The sequence below is a fragment of the Staurois parvus genome, unplaced genomic scaffold, assembly GCF_062004578.1.
Source record: "Staurois parvus isolate SC_StPar_1 unplaced genomic scaffold, SC_StPar_1.0 ptg000549l, whole genome shotgun sequence".
NCBI classification, from domain to species: Eukaryota; Metazoa; Chordata; class Amphibia; order Anura; family Ranidae; genus Staurois; species Staurois parvus.
The window spans coordinates 4,158,446-4,183,326 of NW_028318345.1; the positions used below are offsets into that span (position 1 = coordinate 4,158,446).

The 24,881-nt window shown below is 45.0% G+C and overlaps 1 protein-coding gene across 1 annotated transcript in view; it reads left to right on the forward strand.

The window, feature by feature from the left end:
* The window catches only part of LOC149451071 (transmembrane channel-like protein 1), a 115,286-nt gene that overhangs the window by 46,557 nt on the left and 43,848 nt on the right, over positions 1-24,881 (forward strand). Inside the window, exons 14-16 of the mRNA XM_089691035.1 lie at positions 10,224-10,403; positions 10,563-10,715; positions 23,822-23,950. Coding sequence (XP_089547161.1) covers positions 10,224-10,403; positions 10,563-10,715; positions 23,822-23,950 — 462 coding nt within the window. The remainder of the gene's footprint in view (positions 1-10,223; positions 10,404-10,562; positions 10,716-23,821; positions 23,951-24,881) is intronic.

Below are 24,881 nucleotides of genomic sequence, written 5' to 3' on the forward strand. Positions count from 1 at the left end.
AGGCTTCAGAGAGCCTTTATATTAGTGCAGAACACTGTACCTTTAATTGAAATGCCCTTGGAGTCTGCTGGGGAAGAGAAATAATCATGTCAGTCAGTATGACATGCAGATGAGTGCCGTCGATCTTAGAATCACCGCACACTTCACTCATTTGGGCAGTCACAGGGCCAAAACCAGAGTGTGGAGCCACAGTGTGGCGGTGGAGGCAGCAGCAATGGGAGGCCATACAGCACCCTATGACAAAATGGAACCCACCAGCAGTGTGAGGAGACCTGAAAGTGGCACATGGCAGAGTGTGGCGATAGAGACAGCAGCAATGGGAGGCCGTACAGGGACCCATGACAGACTCTGGACCTGGCAGCAGCATGAGGAGGCGGTACAGGGGCCCATGACAGATTACGGGCCTGGCAGCAGCATGAGGAGTCGGTACGGGGGCCCATGGCAGATTACGGGCCTGGCAGCAGCAATGGGAGGCCCGTAATCTGCCAGCACCCTATGACAAAATGGAACCCACCAGCAGTGTGAGGAGACCTGAAAGTGGCACATGGCAGAGTGTGGCAATGGAGACAGCAGCAATGGGAGGCCGTACAGGGACCCATGACACACTCTGGACCTGGCAGCAGCATGAGGAGGCGGTACGGGGGCCCATGGCAGATTACAGGCCTGGCAGCAGCAATGGGAGGCCCGTAATCTGCCAGCACCCTATGACAAAATGGAACCCACCAGCAGTGTGAGGAGACCTGAAAGTGGCACATGGCAGAGTGTGGCGATGGAGACAGCAGCAATGGGAGGCCGTACAGGGACCCATGACACACTCTGGACCTGGCAGCAGCATGAGGAGGCGGTACGGGGGCCCATGGCAGATTACGGGCCTGACAGCAGCAATGGGAGGCCGTACAGGGACCCATGACACACTCTGGACCTGGCAGCAGCATGAGGAGTCGGTACGGGGGCCCATGGCAGATTACGGGCCTGGCAGCAGCAATGGGAGGCCATACAGCACCCTATGACAAAATGGAACCCACCAGCAGTGTGAGGAGACCAGAAAGTGGCACATGGCAGAGTGTGGCGATGGAGACAGCAGCAATGGGAGGCCGTACAGGGACCCATGACACACTCTGGACCTGGCAGCAGCATGAGGAGGCAGTACAGGGGCCCATGACAGATTACGGGCGTGGCAGCAGCAATGGGAGGCCCGTAATCTGCCAGCACCCTATGACAAAATGGAACCCACCAGCAGTGTGAGGAGACCTGAAAGTGGCACATGGCAGAGTGTGGCGATGGAGACAGCAGCAATGGGAGGCCGTACAGGGACCCATGACACACTCTGGACCTGGCAGCAGCATGAGGAGGTGGTACAGGGGCCCATGACAGATTACGGGCGTGGCAGCAGCAATGGGAGGCCCGTAATCTGCCAGCACCCTATGACAAAATGGAACCCACCAGCAGTGTGAGGAGACCTGAAAGTGGCACATGGCAGAGTGTGGCGATGGAGACAGCAGCAATGGGAGGCCGTACAGGGACCCATGACACACTCTGGACCTGGCAGCAGCAAGAGGAGGCGGTACAGGGGCCCATGGCAGAGTGGCGAAGCGTAAGCAGCTTAAATTGAAGGCCATACAGAGGCCTATGTTAAAAATAATAACATGTTTGGGGCATGATTCATGGCGGATTTAGTCAGTTGTGTCAGGAACTGGTGGTTTGAAATCCAGACTAATCCACGCCTGATTCATTTTCACAAACGTGAGTCTCTCCACACTTTGGGTGGACAGTCGTGTCCTCCGCGGAGTTACAATACCTCCTGCCGCACTAAACACGCGCTCAGATGCCATGCTACTGACCGGGCATGACAGCCTTTCAAGGGCAAATTCAGCTAGTTGGGGCCAAAGGTCAAGTTTCGTTGCCCAGTAGTCAAGGGGATTGTCTACCTCGGTTGGCAGGGTGCTGTCCAAGTAGGCCCAAGCCTGTTGTTTGAGGTCCTGCTCCAGGTCCACCTGATGCTGCTGCTGCTGCGGCTGGTTAGTAGTTTCCTCACTGCGCTGGTGAAGAAAGCTACTCATCATCGACTGCAGACTGAGGCAGCCACTGCTGGTGGAGCTGCCACTGCTCCTACCACCCCACCCCTCCCCTGCTGCCATGGCAGCGGAACGCGAGCGCACAGGGCCCACAGTGTCTGAGGATGGACGTTGGCGCAGAAAGGCAGAGACCAACTGACTACATAGGTGGTTTTTATAGTACGTTATTTTGGCCTCCCTCTCAGCAGGTGTGAAAAAGGCCACCATTTTTAAACGGTAGCGAGGGTCCAACAAGGTGGACAGCCAAAAGTCATCCCTCTGTCTGATGGTTATTATTCGGCTGTCGCTACGCAAGCAACCGAGCATGCTATGGGCCATTTGTGCCAAGGAATGCGAGGGACTCCCTGCCTCCATCTCCACAGCATACTGCCACGGTGAGTCTGGGTCCTCTGTCTCCTCCTCCTCCTCCTCTACCAGATGCTCCTGCTCCTCCACTCCTGTCCGCTGAGTGGAAAAACCACCCATTTCACTCAATAATTCCTGAGCACCAATGTCCTCCTCTACCTCCTCCTCTTCTTCCTGTCCTGCCCCCACAGGGGTCATGTGGCGTTGAGATCTGTGCGCCACGTCTACCGCACCCTGACCAGCCATTGTTAACAGCATTTGTTCCAGGACGTGCAACAGAGGAATGACGTCGTTCATCCCATAGTCCTGCCGACTCACGAATAGCGTGGCCTCCTCAAAGGGCCTGAGCAAGCGGCAGGTGTCACGCATGAGCTGCCAATGGCTGACATCTAAGTTACACAGGGGAGTACCTTTATCCGCTTGTAACATCAGGAAATCGGTGATGGCCTTTCGCTGTTCGTAAAGGCGGTCTAACATATATAGGGTTGAATTCCACCTTGTTGCAACGTCGCAGAACAGGCGATGCTGTGGAATTCCGTTCTGCTGCTGCAGCTCAAGGAGGGTGTGCTTTGCGGTGTAGGAATGGCTGAAATGCATGCAAAGTTTACGTGACATTTTAAGGATGTCTTGCAGTGGGATGGTGGATTTTAGGAACCGCTTGACAACCAGATTGAACACGTGAGCCATGCATGGCGCATGGCACAACCTTCCTTGACGCAGAGCAGACACCATGTTCTTTCCGTTGTCGGTCAACATGGTTCCGATTTTCAGTTTGCGCGGAGACAGCCATCTGTCGATTTCTCTGTTCATTACACTCAGAAGTTCCTCCCCTGTGTGACTACGTTCGCCAAGGCATACCAGGTGCAGCACAGCGTGACACCATTGCGCCCTGCACATGTGATATGCCGGTCGGGTAATGGGACTTGGCACGGGGGTGGCGGCTGAGGACACGGCGGAAGAAAAGGTGGTAGAGGCGGACATCTTTGCTGGACCAAGGACGTGCAAACGTGGAGGCAAAAGCAGCGTGACCTGTCCAAGTTGCTGGTGCGGCTGTGCCGGCACCACGTTCACCCAGTGGGCCGTAAATGACATGTACTGTCCCTGACCGTAGTTGCAGCTCCACACGTCGGCGCTGCCGTGCACTTTGGCAGAGACCGACATGCTCAAAGACTGGCCCACCATCTCTTCTACATGTGAATGCAGGGCTGGCACTGCCTTTTTGGCGAAGAAATGCCGGCTTGGCACTCTCCACCGCGGCGCGGCACAAGCCATCATTTCTCGGAAAGGTGCTGAGTCCACCACTTGGAAAGGGAGGGACTGCAGCACCAGCAACTTGGACAAGAGGACGTTCAGCTTCTGCACCGTCGGGTGCGTGCTCGCAAACTGTTGTCTCTTGGAAACGTATTCCAAGAAAGACTGCTGATGGAATCCGTGAAGAGGAGTAGCAGGAGAAGGAGCATCTGAACGAGCGGAAGATGCCAACGAGCGACAACTCCCCTCAGCAGAGGTGTTGGAGCCTTGACTGGCTGATAGAGGGCGATTGACGTCGGGTGACGGAGCAAGTAACGGAGCGGGTGATGGAGCGGGGGCTGGGGCAGGCAGAACCGCCGTATCTTTATCACGGTTTTCCCAGGCCACCGAATGGCGACGCTGCATATGCTGACACAACGCTGTAGTTCCAACATGGGCCCCCTGGCCACGCTTGACTTTCTGGCCACATAGTCGACATACGGCTACGTTTACTTCCTCGGGCGGCTTGACGAAAAATTGCCACACCGTCGAGTAGGAAACTTTGCCCCCGCTACTCCTCACTGGCTGACTGCTACTTCCTCCGTGCACACCGGCACCACTACTGGCCGTGGTGGTAGGCTGCAGTGGAGCTGGTGCTCTACTCCGTGGCCGTTTGGCTCCACTGACACTGCTGCGACCCTGCTGCCTCCTGGGCAACCCACCGACTGTTTTGCTCGCTGGCAAGCTGGCACCCTCTTCTCCTGATGATGCGGAAGCAATAGCCTGATGACGACGAGGCTGCCAAGTGCGATCAGCCTCATCATCATCAATTAGGGTCTCCACCTCACTACTAGCCCCCTCGGCTGCGTGTGGGTCAGGAGACAGACCTGTCTCTAGACCAGCTACCGAGCCACTCTCCTCGCCAGTACTTCTTCGCCTGGCTGCTGAAGAGGCGGATGTCTCCCCCCGTTCCTGACCGCCCTCTGTTAGCTCTTCCTCACTGTACAGTGGGGCTGAGCCCACAGCATGCGATACTTCGCTTGGTGAGGGAACACCAAAGGACAGGGGCAGGTAGAGGACACGTGATTTCAGTGGGCTTGCTCCCGGGCCATGCCAACTAACGGTTGTGTCTGACGTACCCACCGACCGTTGGCTGTAGGTGTCAGAGGTGACCTGGGAAGAGGAAGACGACCGAGCCAACCAATCGATGACGGCAGGGTTGTCGGTGGAGACACGACCGCTGGATGACACCGGGAGCACTGGCCTCTGGCTGCGACTAGTGCTGCCTCGACCCCTTCCTCTGCTGCCACGTCTGCTCGCTCCTGAAACATTGCCTCCTCTGCCACTCCTCTGCGTGTTGTCTGACATACTCTTTAATTCAACGATTCTGTGTCCCTGAGTAACGATTCTGTGTCCCTGAGTAACAATTCTGTGTCCCTGAGTAACGATTCTGTGTCCCTGAGTAACGATTCTGTGTCCCTGAGTAACAATTCTGTGTCCCTCAGTAACGATTCTGTGTCCCTCAGTAACAATTCTGTGTCGCTCAGTAACAATTCTGTGTCCCTGAGTAACAATTCTGTGTCCCTGAGAAACAATTCTGTGTCCCTGAGTAACAATTCTGTGTCCCTCAGTAACAATTCTGTGTCCCTCAGTAACGATTCTGTGTCCCTGAGTAATAATTCTGTGTCCCTGAGTAACAATTCTGTGTCCCTGAGTAACAATTCTGTGTCCCTCAGTAAAGATTCTGTGTCCCTCAGTAACGATTCTGTGTCCCTGAGTAACAATTCTGTGTCCCTGAGTAACAATTCTGTGTCCCTGAGTAACAATTCTGTGTCTGTCCCTGAGTAACAATTCTGTGTCCCTAAGTAACAATTCTGTGTCCCTGAGTAACGATTCTGTGTCCCTCAGTAACGATTCTGTGTCCCTCAGTAACGATTCTGTGTCCCTGAGTAACAATTCTGTGTCCCTGAGTAACAATTCTGTGTCTGTCCCTGAGTAACAATTCTGTGTCCCTGAGTAACAATTCTGATCTTCGAAACGAATTCCACTTCGCCATGTTCGATTCGCTCATCTCTATATTTGACATCAAAAAGTATAAAGGTTGCAACATTGTATATAAAGGACTTGTCAAAGACCCTGTACTGTGTTTTTTTTACACCACACTTTTTTTTTTTGTGAATGAGTCTGCGGGACCGTGTACCGCAGACTCATTCACGTGGGGGGGGGGGGAATCTGGGGGCCCCCTTGTTAAAGGGGGCTTCCAGATTCTGATAAGCCCCCCGCCCGCAGACCCCCACAACCACCGGCCAGGGTTGTGGGGAAGAGGCCCTTGTCCTCATCAACATGGGGACAAGGTGCTTTGGGGGGGGAGCTCGCTCGTCCCCCCCCCCTTTCCTGACCTGCCGGGCTGCATGCTCGGATAAGGGTCTGGTATGGATATTGAGGGGGACCCACGCTGTTTTTTTTTTTAATTTCGACGTGGAGTTCCCCCTTAATATCCATACCAGATCCGAAGGGCTTGGTATGGATGGGAGGGGGGACCCCACGCTTTTTTTTTTTTATTATTTATGCTATAAAGGAAATTATTTTACATTCAGCTGTCAGTGGGGAACCCCGCTGACAGCTGAAACATTAACACATGGCTGTCGCTTCTAAAATCCGCATGAGTTATGTTATCAACTAATGCGGCGTTTTAGTAGTGAAAACCAATGCAGCGCTCATGTTTCAGCTGTCGGCGGAGTTCCCCACTGACAGTTGAATGTCAAAGTATTGCGGGGAATTAGCAACTGTTTTTTAAATAACCGGCGTGGGGTCCCCCCTCTCATCCATACCAAGCCCTTCGGGTCTGGTATGGATATTAAGGGGGAACTCCATGCTGAAATTAAAAATAAAAACAGCGTGGGTCCCCCTCAATATCCATACCAGACCCTTATCCGAGCATGCAGCCCGGCAGGTCAGGAAAGGGGGGGGGGTGAGCGAGCGCCCCCCCCTCCTGATCCATACCAGGCCACATGCCCTCAACATGGGGGGGGTGCTTTGGGGCAGGGGGGCTCCCCCCAAAGCACCTTGTCCCCATGTTGGTGAGGACAAGGGCCTCTTCCCCACAACCCTGGCCGGTGGTTGTGGGGGTCTGCGGGCGGGGGGCTTATCAGAATCTGGAAGCCCCCTTTAACAAGGGGGGCCCCAGATCCCGCCCCCCCCCACGTGAATGATTCTGCGGTACACGGTCCCGCAGACTCATTCACAAAAAAACTAAGTGTGGTGTAAAAAAAACACAGTACAGGGTCTTTGACAAGTCCTTTATTAAAACAATGTCCCCCGAAGTAGATCCAACGTCAATCGCGGCGGCAGGGACCCGCCGAAGCTTCCAGCCTTGTGAAGAAAAGCCTAGCTGACATTTCTTATATAGGTATGGGGCGGGACCAGCCGGGAACAGCAAGCATGTGACATGGGGCGGTCACTGGGATGATGTCCCCGGCTGGCCCCGCCCCATACCTATATAAGAAATGTCAGCTAGGCTTTTCTTCACAAGGCTGGAAGCCTCGGACGGGAGCTGAACTTTTTTTTTTTTTCCTTTTTTCGGGTCGCCGCCGCCGCGATTGACGTTGGATCTACTTCGGGGGACAGTATAAAGGTTGCAACATTGTATATAAAGGACTTGTCAAAGACCCTGTACTGTGTTTTTTTTACACCACACTTAGTTTTTTTGTGAATGAGTCTGCGGACTGTGTACCGCAGAATCATTCACGTTAGGGGGGGGGGGGGGGCGGGATCTGGGGGCCCCCTTGTTAAAGGGGGCTTCCAGATTCTGATAAGCCCCCCGCCTGCAGACCCCCACCACCACCGGCCAGGGTTGTGGGGAAGAGGCCCTTGTCCTCATCAACATGGGGACAAGGTGCTTCGGGGGGGAGCCCCCCCTGCCCCAAAGCACCCCCCCATGTTGAGGGCATGTGGCCTGGTATGGTTCAGGAGGGGGGGGCGCTCGCTCGTCCACCCCCCTTTCCTGACCTGCCGGGCTGCATGCTCAGATAAAGGTCTGGTATGGATATTGAGGGGGACCCACGCTGTTTTTTTTTTAAATTTCAGCGTGGAGTTCCCCCTTAATATCCATACCAGACCTGAAGGGCTTGGTATGGATGAGAGTGGGGACCCACGCTGTTTTTTTTTTTTTTTTTTATTGCGGACCTTTATTTTTACATTCAGCTGTCAAAATAAATATTATCTAGACCTTCAAAATAAGTAAAATCATTACAGAAATAATTATAAAGGATAAGAAACAAAAATAGAATCACTAGAACTAAGGAAATCTAATTAGAATACATGAAGATATGCCGAGTGCTGTTTATTAAACACAATAGACACGACCGAGTGCCGGCTGTCAGAGGAATCCACAGTAAGATTCACTATTAGTCAGTGGCTAAAAAGCAAACGCCCATGGCAGACGTCTAAAATGTGTTCGCACATGCTCAGTTCTATCTGCCAAAGACACTGCACAGGCGTCTAGATTTTTACTGTGTCGATTTCCTTGAAAAAAACGATTTTTAACACATTCTTAATTTTTTTGGAAATAGCAGATATTGTTTAAAGTGAAGTCCTGATATTTGGCAAAGCAAATTTCTAAGTGAACATGTCTCTGCAGTGATTTTTCATGGTGTTAGACGTGCTTCTTAGCAAGTCTGCTTTGTGAGTCTGATTTCGGGCGTGTGTCTTTTTGTGAATTAGATTGGGCGTCTGCTTATGGGCTCTGGTCAATAGTGAATTTGGTTGCAGGGTAAAAAATAGACGGTCGCCCATGAAAATTTGGCGTTCGCTCACGAATATGCGCCCACGCCCAATAGTGAATCAGGGTCCAAGTGTCTATCAAATGTTCATAAAACATAAAGGAGGATAATAAGGAGGTATTTAGGGCTGATTGGAGGAAACTAAGGGATTACAGGGGTTAAATAAAGGAGTATTTTATTTAAAACAAAACAATTACAACACACAAAAAAACTATTTTACTTGTCAGGTTGCTTTAAGTGACATCATCTGCAAATCAAAGTTCAATCCTTTCCATTCCTAGATACAGAATGAGACCGGGGCGGACTGACAACTTATGGGGCCCCCGGGCAATAGAGGATCAAGGGGCCCCTGTGTCCTTGCCCAAACTCAAAAAAGCCTATGAAAAAGGTATCAGGGGCGTCTCATGGGGCCCCCTACTGCCCGAGTTTCCAAATGGTCAGTCCGCCCCTGAATGAGACAGAAAGCTTTTTTGACAGCAGCAGCTGCCAGAGCTACGCTAAGTATACAGCAGCTCTGGCTTTGATTAAACAGAGCTAAGAATTGCTGGAGAGTGGGAGGGGGGTTCTCAGCAGCAGGGTAGAAGTACTGGACAGTTATTGCACTTCCTGTGTACCATAATGGGTTTTTTTTTTTTTTACATGTCCAATGTCTTGAACTAGTTATACACAAACAGAAAATTGTGGATACAGAAATTTAAAGATTTACTGTACTACATGCTATACATACAGGGAAACACATTACACCTTGAAATTACATGATCAATACCCATTTTATGCAGGTAAAAACACAAGTGCAGGCAAGAATGTTTACCATGCCTTTTAAGTATTGAGTGCAAATTATTTCATATTCAGCATCAAGCCTGGACTGGCCATAAGGCACACTGGGCATTTGCCAGGTGGGCCGGGGCTGCCTGGATAGGAGGGGCAGTTCCTCTATGAACTGCCTGGTTGCCCCTCCTATCTCTTTCTACTGCAGGCTCCTGTATGCTCCCCCCCATGGCCACCCCCTCTCATCCCCCACAGCGCTGCCGCCGGGTACCCCCCTCCCTGTAGCTGCAGCGAAGTATCTGTCAGGATAGACTGTGCCCAGTGCTGACAGTCCCGCCCCCACCACAAATGGGAGGGGAGAGAAAAAGCTGGTTCTGCCCCTCCTCCTCCCACCCTCTCCTCCTGTGTCTGCCCCGCCCCCACACTCCCTGCCAGTCCTGTGTCATCTCTTCCCCTTCTTTTTTCTTTCCTTCTCTCTCTCTCTGTCTTTTCTTTCTTTCTTTCTTTCTTTCTTTCTCTCTCTCCCTCTCTCCCCCCTCCCTCCCTCTCCCCCCTCTCTCTCTCTTCCCCCTCTCTTTCCCTCTCTCTATCTTTCCCTCTCGTTCCTCTCTCTCTCTCCTTATTTCTCTCTCGCTTTCTATCTCTCTTTCTCTGTCTTCTCTCTCTTTCTCTCTTCATTTCCTTCCTTTCTTTCCTTCTCACCAAAGTCCCCAAATGGTGCTCCTAAAAAAAAATAATAAAATCTAAAATTGTAAAAAAATAAAAACCTACTGACACTAGTGGCGGAACTACCTGGGTCGCAAAGGTCACTCTTGCGACCAGGCCCTGGCATTCCACCACTGGACTCCAAGGAAAGGCTCCCTGGGCTTGGGGCTGCTCAGTCCAAAATGCCCGGGCCTATTTTTGTCCCAGTCCAGTCCTGTTCAGCATGCAGAGCTGATGTGATTTTTAGTCACATGTAGAGACTAATCTAGTAAGGACTATTTATAATTAATTTCTATGTGTCTGCTCCTTGTTGTGATAGGTTAATACAGTCATGTCTCTGCTAGGAATGTTTTGCCCAACAATGTTCGATGTGGTCAGTGGATTGGAAAACTATCACCCACGTATAGCATTAAGATGGCAACTGGGACGTATATTTGCTTTATTCCTGGGCAACCTGTATACCTTCCTGATTGCTCTAATGGATGAAATAAATCTAAAGGTACAGTACAGAAGGATGGTCATTTTTTCATACATAGTACCTTATGGTACAAGTTTTATGTTACAAGCTTTAAATAGTTTAGTTATTCTTATGCTTTATAATAGTACTAATATTTCCTTATATTTTACATTTGTTTACAAATCTTTTCACTTTCCATAGCGTCAAGAAGAAAAGATTGTGCAGTATAACATGACAGCGTGGTATGCAAATCTGGTTAATGGATCATATTCAGAAAATTCCACAGGTCTTCCTTTTAATGTTGATCCAGCAGATGTTCCTCGAGGACCATGTTGGGAAACAATGGTGGGGCAGGTCAGTAACAAACTGGTTTATTGCTCCCACATTTATTAATAGAAACAATTGTTGGAAATAAATCTACACAGGTATAACCAAAAATGTCTACATATCATAGACAGGAAAGTTGCTGTCTGAACAAAAATTTAGGAAACGAAATACCATACAGTATGTAGGTGAAGTCTATAGGTACCTTAAAGTGGAACTCCTCAAAATCAAAATAAATCTTTGCACTCAGATTGAATAATACATGAAAGCAGCTGACAAAGAAGTGGATACAATCCCCTCAACATAATAAATAACAAAAAAAAGTGCAACACTGGATAGTGTGAAAGACAATTCATTCATATACAAAAACTGTGCTAATTAGTGTAAAAGTCCATCATAAAAAAGTCCAACAAGAATCACATTCAGTGCATCAAAAAGGGAGGAAGATGACACCTCTATAATCTTAGTAAAAAACAACAAACATGCAAGAGCTCTTACCAGAGCTATTGGGTTTTTATATTAAAAATGCCAACAGCGCTTTAGGGGTTAACCCTGCACGACTCTCCAGTTTATGGTGCAGAAATAGTCTCCTTGGCTCCGCTCCAACTTCGTGTTGCGGCCAATGAATCATTCAAAGAAAAAGCACTAATAGTGTAGCATGCCCAAAACTTAAAACTTTATTAAAAAGTAAACCAATACACTCACAATAGTTGAAAATTGCATACCTACCAAGAAAGACAATACTGGATCTGCAGCAATGCTGATGTGTGGACGTTCCAGCCAGACAGCTGTATAGCGTGGTGACGTCATGTGAAGCGCCACCCAATACGTTTCGTCATTAATTGACATCATCAGGGGCATGGCTAAACATCAGTCACCACGCTCTTATATACAGTGCAATGGGAGAAGACTTTCCTCTTAACATATAGAGAAAGGAAATGATAAATTAACTTCCTCATTAGATTGACTACAACCCCTTCTAGTGAGGAGGAAAGGTAAATACACCCATGAATGAAAAAACTATCCTCTACAGTATGTTAAGAGAGAGAGAGAGAAAGAAATGCAATTAGACATACACCAAATCCAATTTTCACAAAAAAGGGGAGTGCAAATCCACACCCTAAACTACCCACTATGGGGAATTTAACCTATGAACGATAATAAAAGAGGACGACCCTCATCTAAAGATATATAAATACAAACATCTCCAGTATACAATATATAATGATATATAAGGAAAAACATTATTTTTAAAATCACATAATATATATATATATATATATATATATATATATATATTGTGACAGTATGAACGGCAAAGTGTTGGATGGACGATATGTGTCACCTCGCATGAGATCATATGGGGAGGTGTAAGGTGGAGTCCACTCCGGGTTTTTGGGGTCACAATGGCAGAGGTGGTTCCGGACCAGAGTTTGGGCTCCACTGAGGTCCACCAACAGGTGATATAAAAAGGGCAGGGCTGGAGCAAGGAGTTGCTCGTGGCCTGGGACTCAGAGAGGTATTCTGAGAGAGCTGTGTGTGTACTATACCTACAAGAAAAGGTTTGCTTTTGTTTTATTTTGGTGACAGGGAGAAGCCCTTCACCTCTGAGAGAGGAAACGCCTTTTGTTTAGTTAGTGCCTGGATGGCAAGGGTTTATTTTCATGTTTTGTTTATTTTCTGCAAACCTTTTAAATAAAGCTGACAACCAGTCAGATTTTGATGAAAGCCTGCTGTGCGGTCTACCTTTGTCCCAGGGAAGGAGATCCCCCACCTGAGCTAACCCCACAATATATATATGTAAGAATAAAAAATCTAGGTGTTCTTAATAAAATAATTAATGTCCCATTCAACATTAAGTCCAAACGGGACTAAAGTCTTGAGGTAATAAATCGATCGGGTCTCCATTTGTGAAATTTCCCATCTAGTATGACTCCCCCTCCATTGTTGAGTCAGTTTATCAATGGCCAAGAAAAGTGTATCCTTCGGGTCTCTATTATGACATCTATCGAAATGTTTGATGCACTGTACCCTGGAAAACCCCACTTAATGTTCCTCACATGTCTCACCTACAAAGACCTAGTGGTGTGGCCAACATACTGTTTACTGCATTTACACTGAAGCATGTAAACTACGTTCTTAGTAGAGCAGGTGTTAACCTATTGATATTATATTCCTGTGAAGTTTGTTGTGATTTTAAACATTCAATACTCTTTCCTATGAAGGAATTGAGAGTGTAAATGGAACATTTGCGGCAAGGAAAAAAAGCCTTTTAAGTTTTGAAAAAAGGAAGATCTAATAGGCAGATCAACAACATTGGGAGCTATTTTATTTCTAAGTGATGGAAATCCTTTAAAAATTATTTTCGGTCATTCAGGTAACAAAGGCCCCAGTATATTATCATGCTTTAATATGAACCAATGCTTTATAATAATTTTTCTGAGAACATAATGTTGTGTAGAATAGGAAGACACTAGAGAGCAAGAAAAAGATGTATCTGGATCCTTATTTCTGTTAATCCCTCCCAATAGCTGATCTCTGTCTTGAAAGGCTACATCTTGAATAATAGCATTTAGTGAATTTTCCTTGTGAGGAAATTTTCTAAAAACCTCAGCTTTAGATCTTGTGCTTGTGAGAGATAATCATTTGTTAAAGAGCAGTTCCACCTAATCCTAAGAAATTGGCTTTTAGGAACTGCTCTCAGCCATGGTGCATGATGGCAGCTATCCACAGGGATAAAACCATTACGATCCGTCTCCTTGAAATGCGTGGAAGTGATAATATTACCATCAATATTTGCGAGTATTACATTTCTCCAAATTTTAGTAACTAGAAAAGAGAAAAAGTTATAACGGGTTGATTTAGAGATAAATACTCTTAAAGAGACCGTAGCTGCATTTAAAGAACATGTGGAATATAAAAGGAAGTCTGATATCGTGTTGAAACATCTTGAAAAAGAGGAATTAGAGGAAAGAGGAATTAGATCAAAAAGTGATGAAAAGTTTAATAGAGATCTTCAGGATTACAAAGATAATGTTGTCTTTAAATGGCAACTAAAGGATGCAAATGAGGTATATACTCAGGGCCCTCTCTCAGAATGGGGAACAGATGGAAGTACATCATATAGTGCAACCTCTCACTACACAACCAAATAAGAACAAATGGATTAAGAAAAAAAGTTTTAAACCTTTTCACCAAAACAATCATAAACACCACAGCCCACAGACGTACAGAGGGTATGATGTAGATTCTCAGTATCAACATGAGGGTAGGAGACAAGAGCATGGCCCCCCTATTATCAAGGACGTACCTATGCATCACCCCATTATGGTGGTTTCTTCACCTATAATAGGTATGCCCCTCTGGAACAAGGGGGTTTTGATTCCCCTGTCAATCACAGAGTGATCACTAAGCACCCTCTTTATACTCCCAAAAACAGATGGGAAAGGAATCAACATTCTCATCATAGCCCTATATCTAATTACCAACATCCCAATAGGGATTGGGAGCAGCGGAATACATCCTCGGGTTTTACCATGATCAACCTAGGCAAAAAAAGAGCAATAGAACCAAGAGAGGAACCAAAGGGGGGAAGCATGTCATATCAAAAAAGATGTGTTTAACAGATGGTGGTATTTTGCTAACTATCTAAGGTCAAGCTCACTTAAGCAAATAAATCTGTATTAAATAAGGGACTGAAATTTGCTTTGACTTGTTCTCTCAATAAATTTGAAACTTTTATGGGTATTCAGAAATATATTCGTAAACTGAATGTTAAGAGATATGTCATTTCAAACCCCACAATTTAGAATGACTGATAATGCTTATAAACATGCCAGTCTTTCTAATGCCTGTTTATTTAATCCACCAGGAAAGCCATCTCCTTGTGTTTTAGTTTTCAAGGATCAGGTTCTTAAAGATTTGGAATCTATTAAAATTCATAGAAAAGATGGGAATAAAGATTTAGATGAGGGTCCCCAGCAGTTGTGTGATAGGAATGATATCATCATCCAACCCACTGATAAGGGTGGGGGGGGGGGGGGGTTGTATTAGACAAGGCGGACTATGTGACGGAGATAAATAACATTCTTTCTCACCAAATTACATATGTCCCTTTGGGATTGAATCCCACCTTCAAATATAAAAAGGATCTACAAAATATTATCAATGCTAGTTATGATGAGAGTATTTTAAATAAAAAGGAAAAAGCCTACTTGATTCCTTTGGCCCCCCATGTACCCATTATTTATTACCTTCTTAAGATACACAAAAATCCATTGAAACCTCCAGGTTGTCCCATCATTAGTGGTATTGACTCATTGACATCATGGATTGGAAAATATGTAGATTTTTTCCAACGTTTGGTTTCTCAAATGCCTTCTTCAAGGACACTACTCATGTTTTGAATATATTTAGGGAGGTTAAGTGGAAAGATGGGTACATTCTAGCTACAGCTGATAAGGCTTCCCTCTATACAGTCATTCTTCATGACCTTGGTCTAGAGGTAGTTAGGTACTACCTAGATCGATATGGTTCTTTACCTTTGAAGCAAAGGGAATTTGTTATCCAACTATTAAATTTTGCTATGAGACACAATTATTTTTGGTTTGGTGGGGCCTTTTTCCTACTGAACCATGTTGTAGCCATGGGGGCTAAATTTGCCCTCAGTATGGCCAATCTTTTTATGGCTAAATAGGAGGAGGATGTCATCTTGAATAACCATCGACCGGAGCTGGTTCTCTGGCGTAGGTATATCGATGACATCCTCCTCTTATGGGAGGGGTATTTAAACTCCCTGGAAATGTTTATGACCCATCTAAATGATAATAATAGAGGGATCAGATTGGATTTTTCAGCCAGTCAACAACAGATCACCTTTCTAGATTTGAATATTAGGGTGTGTGATGGTAATATCACTTCCACACATTTCAAGAAGAGGGATCATAATAGTTTTATCCCTGTGGATAGTTGCCATCATGCTCCATGGCTGAGATAATTTCCTAGAAGCCAATTTCTTAAGATTAGTCGGAATTGCTCATTAACAAATGATTATCTCAAGCACAAGATCTAAAATCTGAGATTTTGAGAAAAAGGTTATGAGGAAAATTTACTAAATGTTATTATTCAAGATGTAGCACTCCAAGATAGAGATCAGCTATCAGGAGGGGTTAACAGAAATAAGGATCCAGATACATCTTTTTCTTCTCTAGTGACTTCTTATTCTACACAACATTATGTTCTCAGAAAAATTATTAAAAAGCATTGGTCCATATTAAAGAATGATAATATACTGGGGCCTTTGTTACCTGAAAGACCCAATATAATTTTTAAAGGAGTTCCATCACTTAGGTGTAAAATAGCTCCCAGTATTGTTGATGGGCCCATTAGATCTTCCTTTTTTCAAAATTTAAAAGGTTTTTATCCTTGCCGCAAATGTTGCATTTGCGCTCTCAATTCCTTCAAAGAAAAGAGGATTGAATGTTTCCGATCACAACAAACTTCACAGGAATATAATATCAATACGTTTATCAGGTATTTACGTTCTACTAAGAACGTAGTTTACATGCTTCGGTGCAAATGAAGCAAACAGTATGTTGGCCGCACCACTAGGTCTTTACAGGTGAGATTGGGTGAACATGTGAGGAACATTACGTGGGGTTTTCCAGGGCACAGTGTATTGAAACATTTCTATAGATGTCATAATAGAGACACGAAGGATACACTTTTTTTGCCCATTAATAAACACCTCCAGTGTTGGGTCGGTTTATCAATGGGCAAAAAAGACGGGAAATTTCCCAAATGGAGACCCGATGGATTTATTACCTCAAGACTTACGATATGTCCTGTTTGGACTCAATATTGAATGGGACATTAATTATTTTATTAATAACAGCTAGGTTTCCTTTCATTATAATTTTTTTTTTATTCTTATATATATTTTATTATTTTTATGTGGTTTTAAAAATCATTGTTTGTCTCTATAATCATTATATATTGTATACTGGAGATGTTTGGAATAATATATCTTTTGATTCTATATTAGGGTTGATGTTCCTCTTTTATTATCGTTCATAGGCTAAATTCCCCATAGTGGGTACTTTAGGGTGTGGATTTGTACTCCCCTTTTTTGTGAAAATTGGATTTCGTTTATGTCTAATTGCATTTCTTTTTCTCTCTCAATATAGAGGATAGCAGTTTTTTCACTAATGGGTGTATTTACCTTTCTTCCCCATTAGATGGGGTTGTAGTCAATCTAATAAGGAAGTTCATTTATAATTTCCTTTCTCTATATGTTAAGAGGAAAGTACTCTCCCAGTGTATATAAGAGCATGGTGACTGATGTTTAGCCACGCCCCTGACGGCAATTGACAACAAAACGCATCGGGTGGAGCTTCACGTGACATCACCATGCAATACGGCAGTCTGGCCGGAACGTCCACACTCCAGTATTGTCTTTCTTGATGGCTATGCAATTTTCAACTATTTTGAGTGCATTGGTTTACTTTTTAATAAACTTTTAAGTTTTGGGCATGCTACACTATTAGTGCTTATTTTTTTGCATGATTCAATGGCGGTAACACAGAGTTGGAGCGGAGCAAAGGAGACTATCTCTACACCATAAACAAGAGAGTCCAGCGGGGTTAACCCCTAAAGCGCTGTTGGCATTTTTATTATAAAAGCCCAATAGCTCTGGTAAGAGCTCTTGCATGTTTGTTGTTTTTCACAAAGATTATAGAGGTGTCATCTTCCTCCCTTTTTGATGCACTGAATGTGATTCTTGTTGAACTTTTTTCTGAAGGACTTTCACACTAATTAGCACGTTTTTTATATGAATTAATTGTTTTTCACACTATCCAGCACTGCACTTTTTTTGTTATTACCATAAAGTATAACACCAACTTTTGTATACTGGAGGAATAGGACCTTCGTGCTGTTTTGTATTGCCTGTATTTTATATTGTGTTGTTTGATATAGCTGCATCTCTGTTGTGGGAACTCATCCTCGGCTCCTGTCCCAATGAAAGATATCCTTGGACAGAAAGTATAGAGCAACTCATCATTTTACAGTCATCATTGTCAGGAATGCAGTGGGAATAAATCTCCCCAATGGGACATAGATATATCAGTAAAAACCTGACAAAGGTTCTAAACCTTTTTGGCTCTAACCAATTGAAAGTGTTACTAAACCCAGGACCCTGCATTCACTATATCTGGCCTCCAACAGTACACAGAAAATGGAAATGCAATTACAGTTGTGTCCAAAATTATTCAACCCCCACTGAAATTGAGTGTTTTGGCCAGTTTGACATTGCTTTTGATCATTCAGTCATCTTGCTTACATTTACATTAAAGAGGCACTTGTAGGTCAGACAAATATAACATAACAGTTATAATGAAATAACCACAAATGTCTTTTCTGTGCTCACAGCATTATCAGTTTTATTCAACCCCCAAGTGACATTCAATCTTAGTACTTAGTACAGCATCCTTTTACAGTTATAACAGCTTTTAAACGTGAAGCATAGCTTGACACAAGTGTCTTGCAGCGATCTACGGGTATCTTCGCCCATTCTTCATGGGCAAAGGCCTCCAGTTCAGTCACATTCTTAGGCTTGCGCACTGCAACTGCTTTCTTTAAGTCCCACCAGAGGTTCTCAATCGGATTTAAGTCTGGTGACTGCGATGGCCACTCCAAAATGTTCCAGCCTTTCCTCTGCAACCATGCTCTAGTGGACTTGGAGGTATGCTTGGGATCATTGTCCTGTTGAAAGGTCCAACGTCTCCCAAGCCTCAGGTGTGTGACGGACTGCATCACGTTTCCATCCAATATCTCCTGGTACTGAAGAGAATTCATGGTACCTTGCACACGCTGAAGCTTCCCTGTACCTGCAGAAGCAAAACAGCCCCAAAGCATGATTGACCCTCCACCATGCTTCACAGTAGGCAAGGTGTTCTTTTCATCATAGGCCTTGTTCTTCCTCCTCCAAACATAGCGTTGATCCATGGGCCCAAACAGTTCTAATTTTGTTTCATCAGTCCACAGAACACTATCCCACAACTTTTGTGGTTTGTCCACATGGCTTTTGGCATACTGCAGTCGACTCTTCTTATTCTTTGGAGACAGCAAGGGGGTACGCCTGGGAGTTCTGGCACGGAGGCCTTCATTACGCAGTGTGCGTCTTATTGTCTGGGCTGAAACTTCTGTACCCACATCTGACAAATCTTTTCTCAGTTCCTCAGCAGTCACACGGGGACTTCTCTCCACTCTACGCTTCAGGTAGCGCACAGCAGTCGAAGTCAGCATCTTCTTTCTGCCACGACCAGGTAGCGTTTCAACAGTGCCCTTTGCCTTGAATTTGCGAATGATGCTTCCTAAGGTGTCTCTTGGTATGTTTAACATCTTTGCAATCTTCTTATAGCCATTGCCCTTCCTGTGAAGAGAAATCACCTCTTCTCTTGTCTTCCTGGACCATTCTCTTGCCTTCACCATGTTTGTAACCACACCAGTAAATGTCTAGAAGGAGCTGAGTATCACAGTCATTTTAAAGCTGCCTAATTGGTGCTTATTATGCTTGATTGCTGCTCGGTGACATCCACAGGTGTTTTCAATACCTGATGGAAAGCACCTGTATGAACCTCTGTTCTTCAGAGTGGTAGTCTTTAAGGGGTTGAATAATTGTGGCAATGAAGAAACCACATAAGAACCATTTACTACTGTATTACATAAACAATTGATGTCATTTTAGTTGCATTTGGGTAGTTACAACGTCCTTGTAGGATTTGATTCTGAATACAATTCCAAATGTACACTATAGTCCCTAAACCCCTTTACAGCATTGGGGGTTGAATAATTTTGGACACAACTGTATTTTAGCAAATATAAACTGCTAAATACCTTTTCTCATCAGCAGTTAGAGCAGTCTTGTAACTTCTCTCAGTGTTCAGCAGAGCACTGGTTAAAGCTTGTAGGAGGAGTTTTCTCTAGGAGGATGAAGAACCCTTGACCCCTGTCTGTGCAGTGCTGATTGGTCCTGTGCTGATCACATGCACTCTCCAAATTAAAAAAAACTCTCTAGCAATACACACCTAATTGAGCATGTGTAGGTTTCCACATGATATGTCTTATCAGGAGATAAGAGGGGAGCACTGGAAGAAGGGGAGGATCAGAGAAGTCAGGATCAAACAGCATTTTTACACAAAGCAGAGGATTAACCCCTTCCACAGTGAGTATATCACAGAATGTCAGTGCCTCCCCCATCCCCCGCCATATCGCTCCACTCCTCCGCCTTACCCCTTGCACATTCCGATGTCCTGTAGCTTCCATGAACATTGCTGGGTGGGCCGTTGCCGAGGCAACCTAGCAGCGTCCCACATGGATTTTAAAAGACTCGCACAGGAAGCAGCCCCTCTCTATGTTCCTGTGCACACTGCTGGAATCATCTTGCTCCCTCTGCTGAACGTCTCAGGGTGGGAGTCTCCGCAGCTCTGCATGAGCCCCTCTTCCAAGGTCAGACCCCGCGGCCATGCTACCTCCGCTGCTGTTCCTGGCTGCTGTGAGGGCCCCTGCCTGCTGGTCACTGGGCCCTGGAGAAGCCAACCACTGTGAGGACCCCTGCCTTTGGATCGCTGGGCCCCTGGAGAAGCTGCCCGCTGTAAGGGCCCTGCTGCTGATCGCTGGGTCCCTGGAGAAGCTGGCTTCTGTGAGGGCCCCTGCCTGCTGGTCGCTGGACCCCTGGAGAAGCCTGCCCCTGTGAGGGCCCCTGCTGCCGATCGCTAGGCCCCTGGAGGAACCGGCTGCTGTGAGGGTCCCTGGAAGCTGCCTGCTGCCGAGCGTCCACAAGTCGCCCACCCCCCTGGAAGCCGCCTGCTGCCGAGCGTCTGCAAGTCACCTAGCGTGAGTGTCCCTAGAAGCCATGAACTGCCCGTGGTGTGCGCACAGACTACCCATGTCCTGAACTGTCCCTGTTGTGCGGACAGACTACCTGTGTCCTGAACTGTCCATGGTGTGCGCACCGACTGCCCATGTCCTGAATTGTCCCTGTTGTGCGCACCGGCCACCCGTGGTTTTGAACCGTACCTGTATGTAACTCCACTTTGGTTGAGAAAAAAAAATCCATTCTGAGTAATCAATGTACATTGCAAGAATTTTAACAAACTGTTGCATATTCCTACCTGTTTCTGTGAAAAAATAGCTGTTTGACTTTTACCTGGGTGAACTGATTCTGAATTGGAGGGTCTTGTTCATTATAATCACCTGGTGCACTCTCAGTGTTCTAAAGAGAAAGGTTGCATTGTCTGCATCCCTTTAGAGGTAATTAACCCTTAGGGAGTATCTCATCAAAATTAAAACTTCTGTTGCAGAGGATGCCTGAAATCTGACTTAACACTTGAAGCCGAGAAGGCTTTTGACAGGGTTGCCTTCTACCTAATATGCGTAGGGCAAGTATTCAGACCCTTTAATCCGTCAGCGAGGGTATGTGTTAATGGACCTTTTTGAGATACCTTTTGCTTGCAAAATGGCACATGACAGGGCTGCCCCTTGTCTCCTCTATAATATATCCTCTCTCTTTAGCCAATCCTGAATAGACTGCGGTCAAACCCTAACATTCATGGGATAGAAATTCAAAGCACTACATACAAAAAAGCTGCCTTTGCAGGTGATATGTTGCTTTTCCTGACAGAACCCCACTTATCCCTGCCACATTTACTTCAAGACTTGGATCAATTCAGACTTCTCTCCAGTCTTAAAATTAATTACTGCAAATCACAGGCTCTGAACATCATTCTCTTGGAAGAGGAGGTGGATTGCTGCCAGGCTAATTTTCAATTCTCTTACTGCTCTGATGTAATGAAATACCTGGGCAACCAAATACCCCATCACCTCTATGAGCTCTTCCGCCAAAATCATCAAGCTGTTTTAGAGGAAATGTGTAGAGACATGCGAACCTGGAACTCCCTTAATGTATTGTGGTTTGGTAGGGCAGCACTAGTAAATGTATCCCTTTTTCCTTGCATTTTATACATTATGCAAACAATTACGATTCTGATTCCTCCCTCTTTCTTTTCCACATATAAGAGAGAGTGCACTCTCTTTATCTGGCGTCATAGACCCCCAAGGATTAAATATACTTGCCCGACAAAAACAAAGGATAAAGGAGGCATAGGTTTTGCCAGACTTTTACAACTATTACAGGGCATGAGCACTCTTTGTATTCACTACCATTGCAACTTTGCCATGGTTGCACCCAACCCAGATCCCTTCTGAGGCCAAAGAGCACACACTTATTGGCCTGTCTCCTCAAATTTTATATAGAACCTTCCTTCCCATCCAAGGAATGTCTTTTATCGGTCCCTTGACCCCCTTATGCTTCAATCTCTCCTTTCCACCCAGCATTTCTGCTTCCTTCCTTTGTCAGGTATGGCTGCACAAAGATGTTCTAGCCATGCACTTTTTTCAGGGGGATGCTCTCCTATCTAGGGATGCTTTAATTACTAAATTTACCCCATTTGAGCTTCCACAATAGTCCTATCACCAAATTCATATTTTTTGACCACCCAGGGTCCTGGGACAAGCTGGACCAGACCACCGACATCTCTGGAAACTCTTTGACCTCACAAATGGCCTTAACAGCATGTGTATATCTACCTTATACACATCTCTCTGAGACACATCCTCAGCATTCTCAACTTGTAAGTCATGGATGAGAGACTTGGACATATCTTTTTCTGATGAAGATTGGGGGACCATTTGCACATATATCCTCAAGAATTTGTAGAATGTGTCTGTACAGGAAAATGGGTATAAGATTCTATCTACAAAAATGTTATCCCTTAGTTTCTTCTATCTGTTGGCGATGCGGAGAGGCCATGCTCCATATATGGTGGACATGCACCCGATCACAGCCATTCTGGACTCAGGTTCATAACATTATTACCAGAGTTACATCATTTACATTGGACTTTTCCCTGGCACAATATCTACTTCACTACGACTTCCCTATCCAAGAGATAATATAACAACCCCCTGGTAATGAGCATGGTTAATATGGCTAAACAATGTATACCTTGTCATTGGCAAACTATCAATATTCCCACGATGCGGTAATGGTTCTGCAGGATCAATAACATGGAGATGGAGGAATTGATTCACATTAAACAAGATAGGATGTCTAGCTTTACTCCCACTTGGGCCTGTTGGGTGGATTTCAAGACGTCTGCCGATTACAGATCTTATTTGTAAATTATTTTTATGTAGATGCCCCTGTCACAAGTAAAAAATCCTTTGTACTGTTCCTTAGGTTTGTCAGATTTTTGTAACAGAACTTGGTGGAATCCCTTCCTTGCCCCTCCCAAAATTTGAGGGGAAAGAGAATGGGAGTAGTCAGTGGGCGACTCCTGTTCTTTGGTTCTGGAGCCCCTTCCTCATTTTTTTCTTCCCTCCTTTTCCCTACCTCCACTGCTTTTGACCTTTCTTGTCTTTTCTTCTTCTCTTTTTTCATTTTAAATATTTGTCTGATGAACCGGAGCGTATTTATAAAGGAGCTCTCAACGTATGAAATGACAAATACAACAGGGACAAGCTCTCATATATTATTTTTATTATTCTGTAGGCCCTATGTGTCCTCCAGCAAATCATTTCCTCAGTAAGGTTTTGATGTAGGTATGCTCCCAGATTTACCATAGTCCTGTATGTATGCCTCGTGTTTGACTTGTCTTTTAATATTCATGTATTCTGTGCTGTTCTTTTTATATTGTACAATACGCTATTTTTTCAATAAAATATTTATGAAACAAACAAAAAAATCTGACTTGAATCTTATTGCAGACTTCTAGGAAGATCAGTGAGCCAATCGTGCAAGCAGAAAATTAAATTTTCAGAGGCGTCTGTACACCAACAGTGTACTGAATGCCTCAAGGTTGCCATCTTGCATTGAATTTTACAGAAAATTACATTGCTGCAGGTTAAAATGGAAAAGTATTTTTTATAATGTTAAATTAAAATATAGCGTGTATAGCAATTGTATATACTATAACTTTTTTTGTATTGCTATATTTTTTTCCACGAATGTAGAGTTACCCTTTCAGCACCTTTTCAGAAAAATATAATTTTTACATTTTTGTTTTTCCTAATTTCAGGAATTTGTTCGACTTACAGTGAATGATATCATGACCACATATGTTACTATTCTTACTGGTGACTTCTTACAAGCAGTTTTTGTACGTTTTTTTAACTACTGCTGGTGCTGGGATCTGGAGTATGGATGGGTATGTATTCACATATACATTGTATAATCACCTTTTCACATACAGTATATTATTTGAACTCACAAACAGAGAGGGTGCAAATGCTAATGGATTATCTTTAGCACTTTATTAAGTAAAGGAAGATAAAAATATATGCTCACAAGCCCAATAGGCTGATACTGGGCTTGTAGAACACACAAAGCACGAAATACAAGTGCCCGCTATCCAACTCCAAATGGTGAATGGATGACTGAGCCACTGACGCGTTTGGGGAACTGGCCCCTTCCGCAGAGCTATGGCTGGCGACACACTCACCTCCACCTTCTTAAATAGTGATGTTTTAGGCTACACCCCTCATCAGTGATGCTGGAGCAGGAATGGTAGGGGAGGATAGAGGGAGGAGGAACGTGGCACCATCCATTAAAGAGGTCTCTAGGTATAGATCACAAAAGCTCAGTGGCCTGTTAACAGCGCTTTAAAAAGATGAGCAGCATGGAAAGACCTAGACACCACTAAGCAACAGTATGTCCAATAATAAATATGAAGACACAAAACTATATACATGTATATATAAAATAACTAAAGAGGAAAAATATTGTAAACAGGATTATGTAACCTGTACCTTAATGGTACAATATAGTGTACCCTGTTCACATGCTCACATCTTCCACCACAAATCATACCTAGAGGTTCCTCAGGGGGAATCAGGCTGAGGACAATCATTCAGAGAAAAATGCTGTTATACTATACTATACTATATAGCCATCAATATTACCATAGACACAATGTGCTTCCCCTTTCTTCATGAAAGGAATGCTTGGAAAGCACATCGACCGGTACGTGGAACGCAAACGCCAACGCTGGGAGTGCATCATACGGACAGCCCATGCGCAGTATAATACAATTAAGGAAACTCTAAAAGAGACCCCAGGGTAACGGATGCCCTCTATTA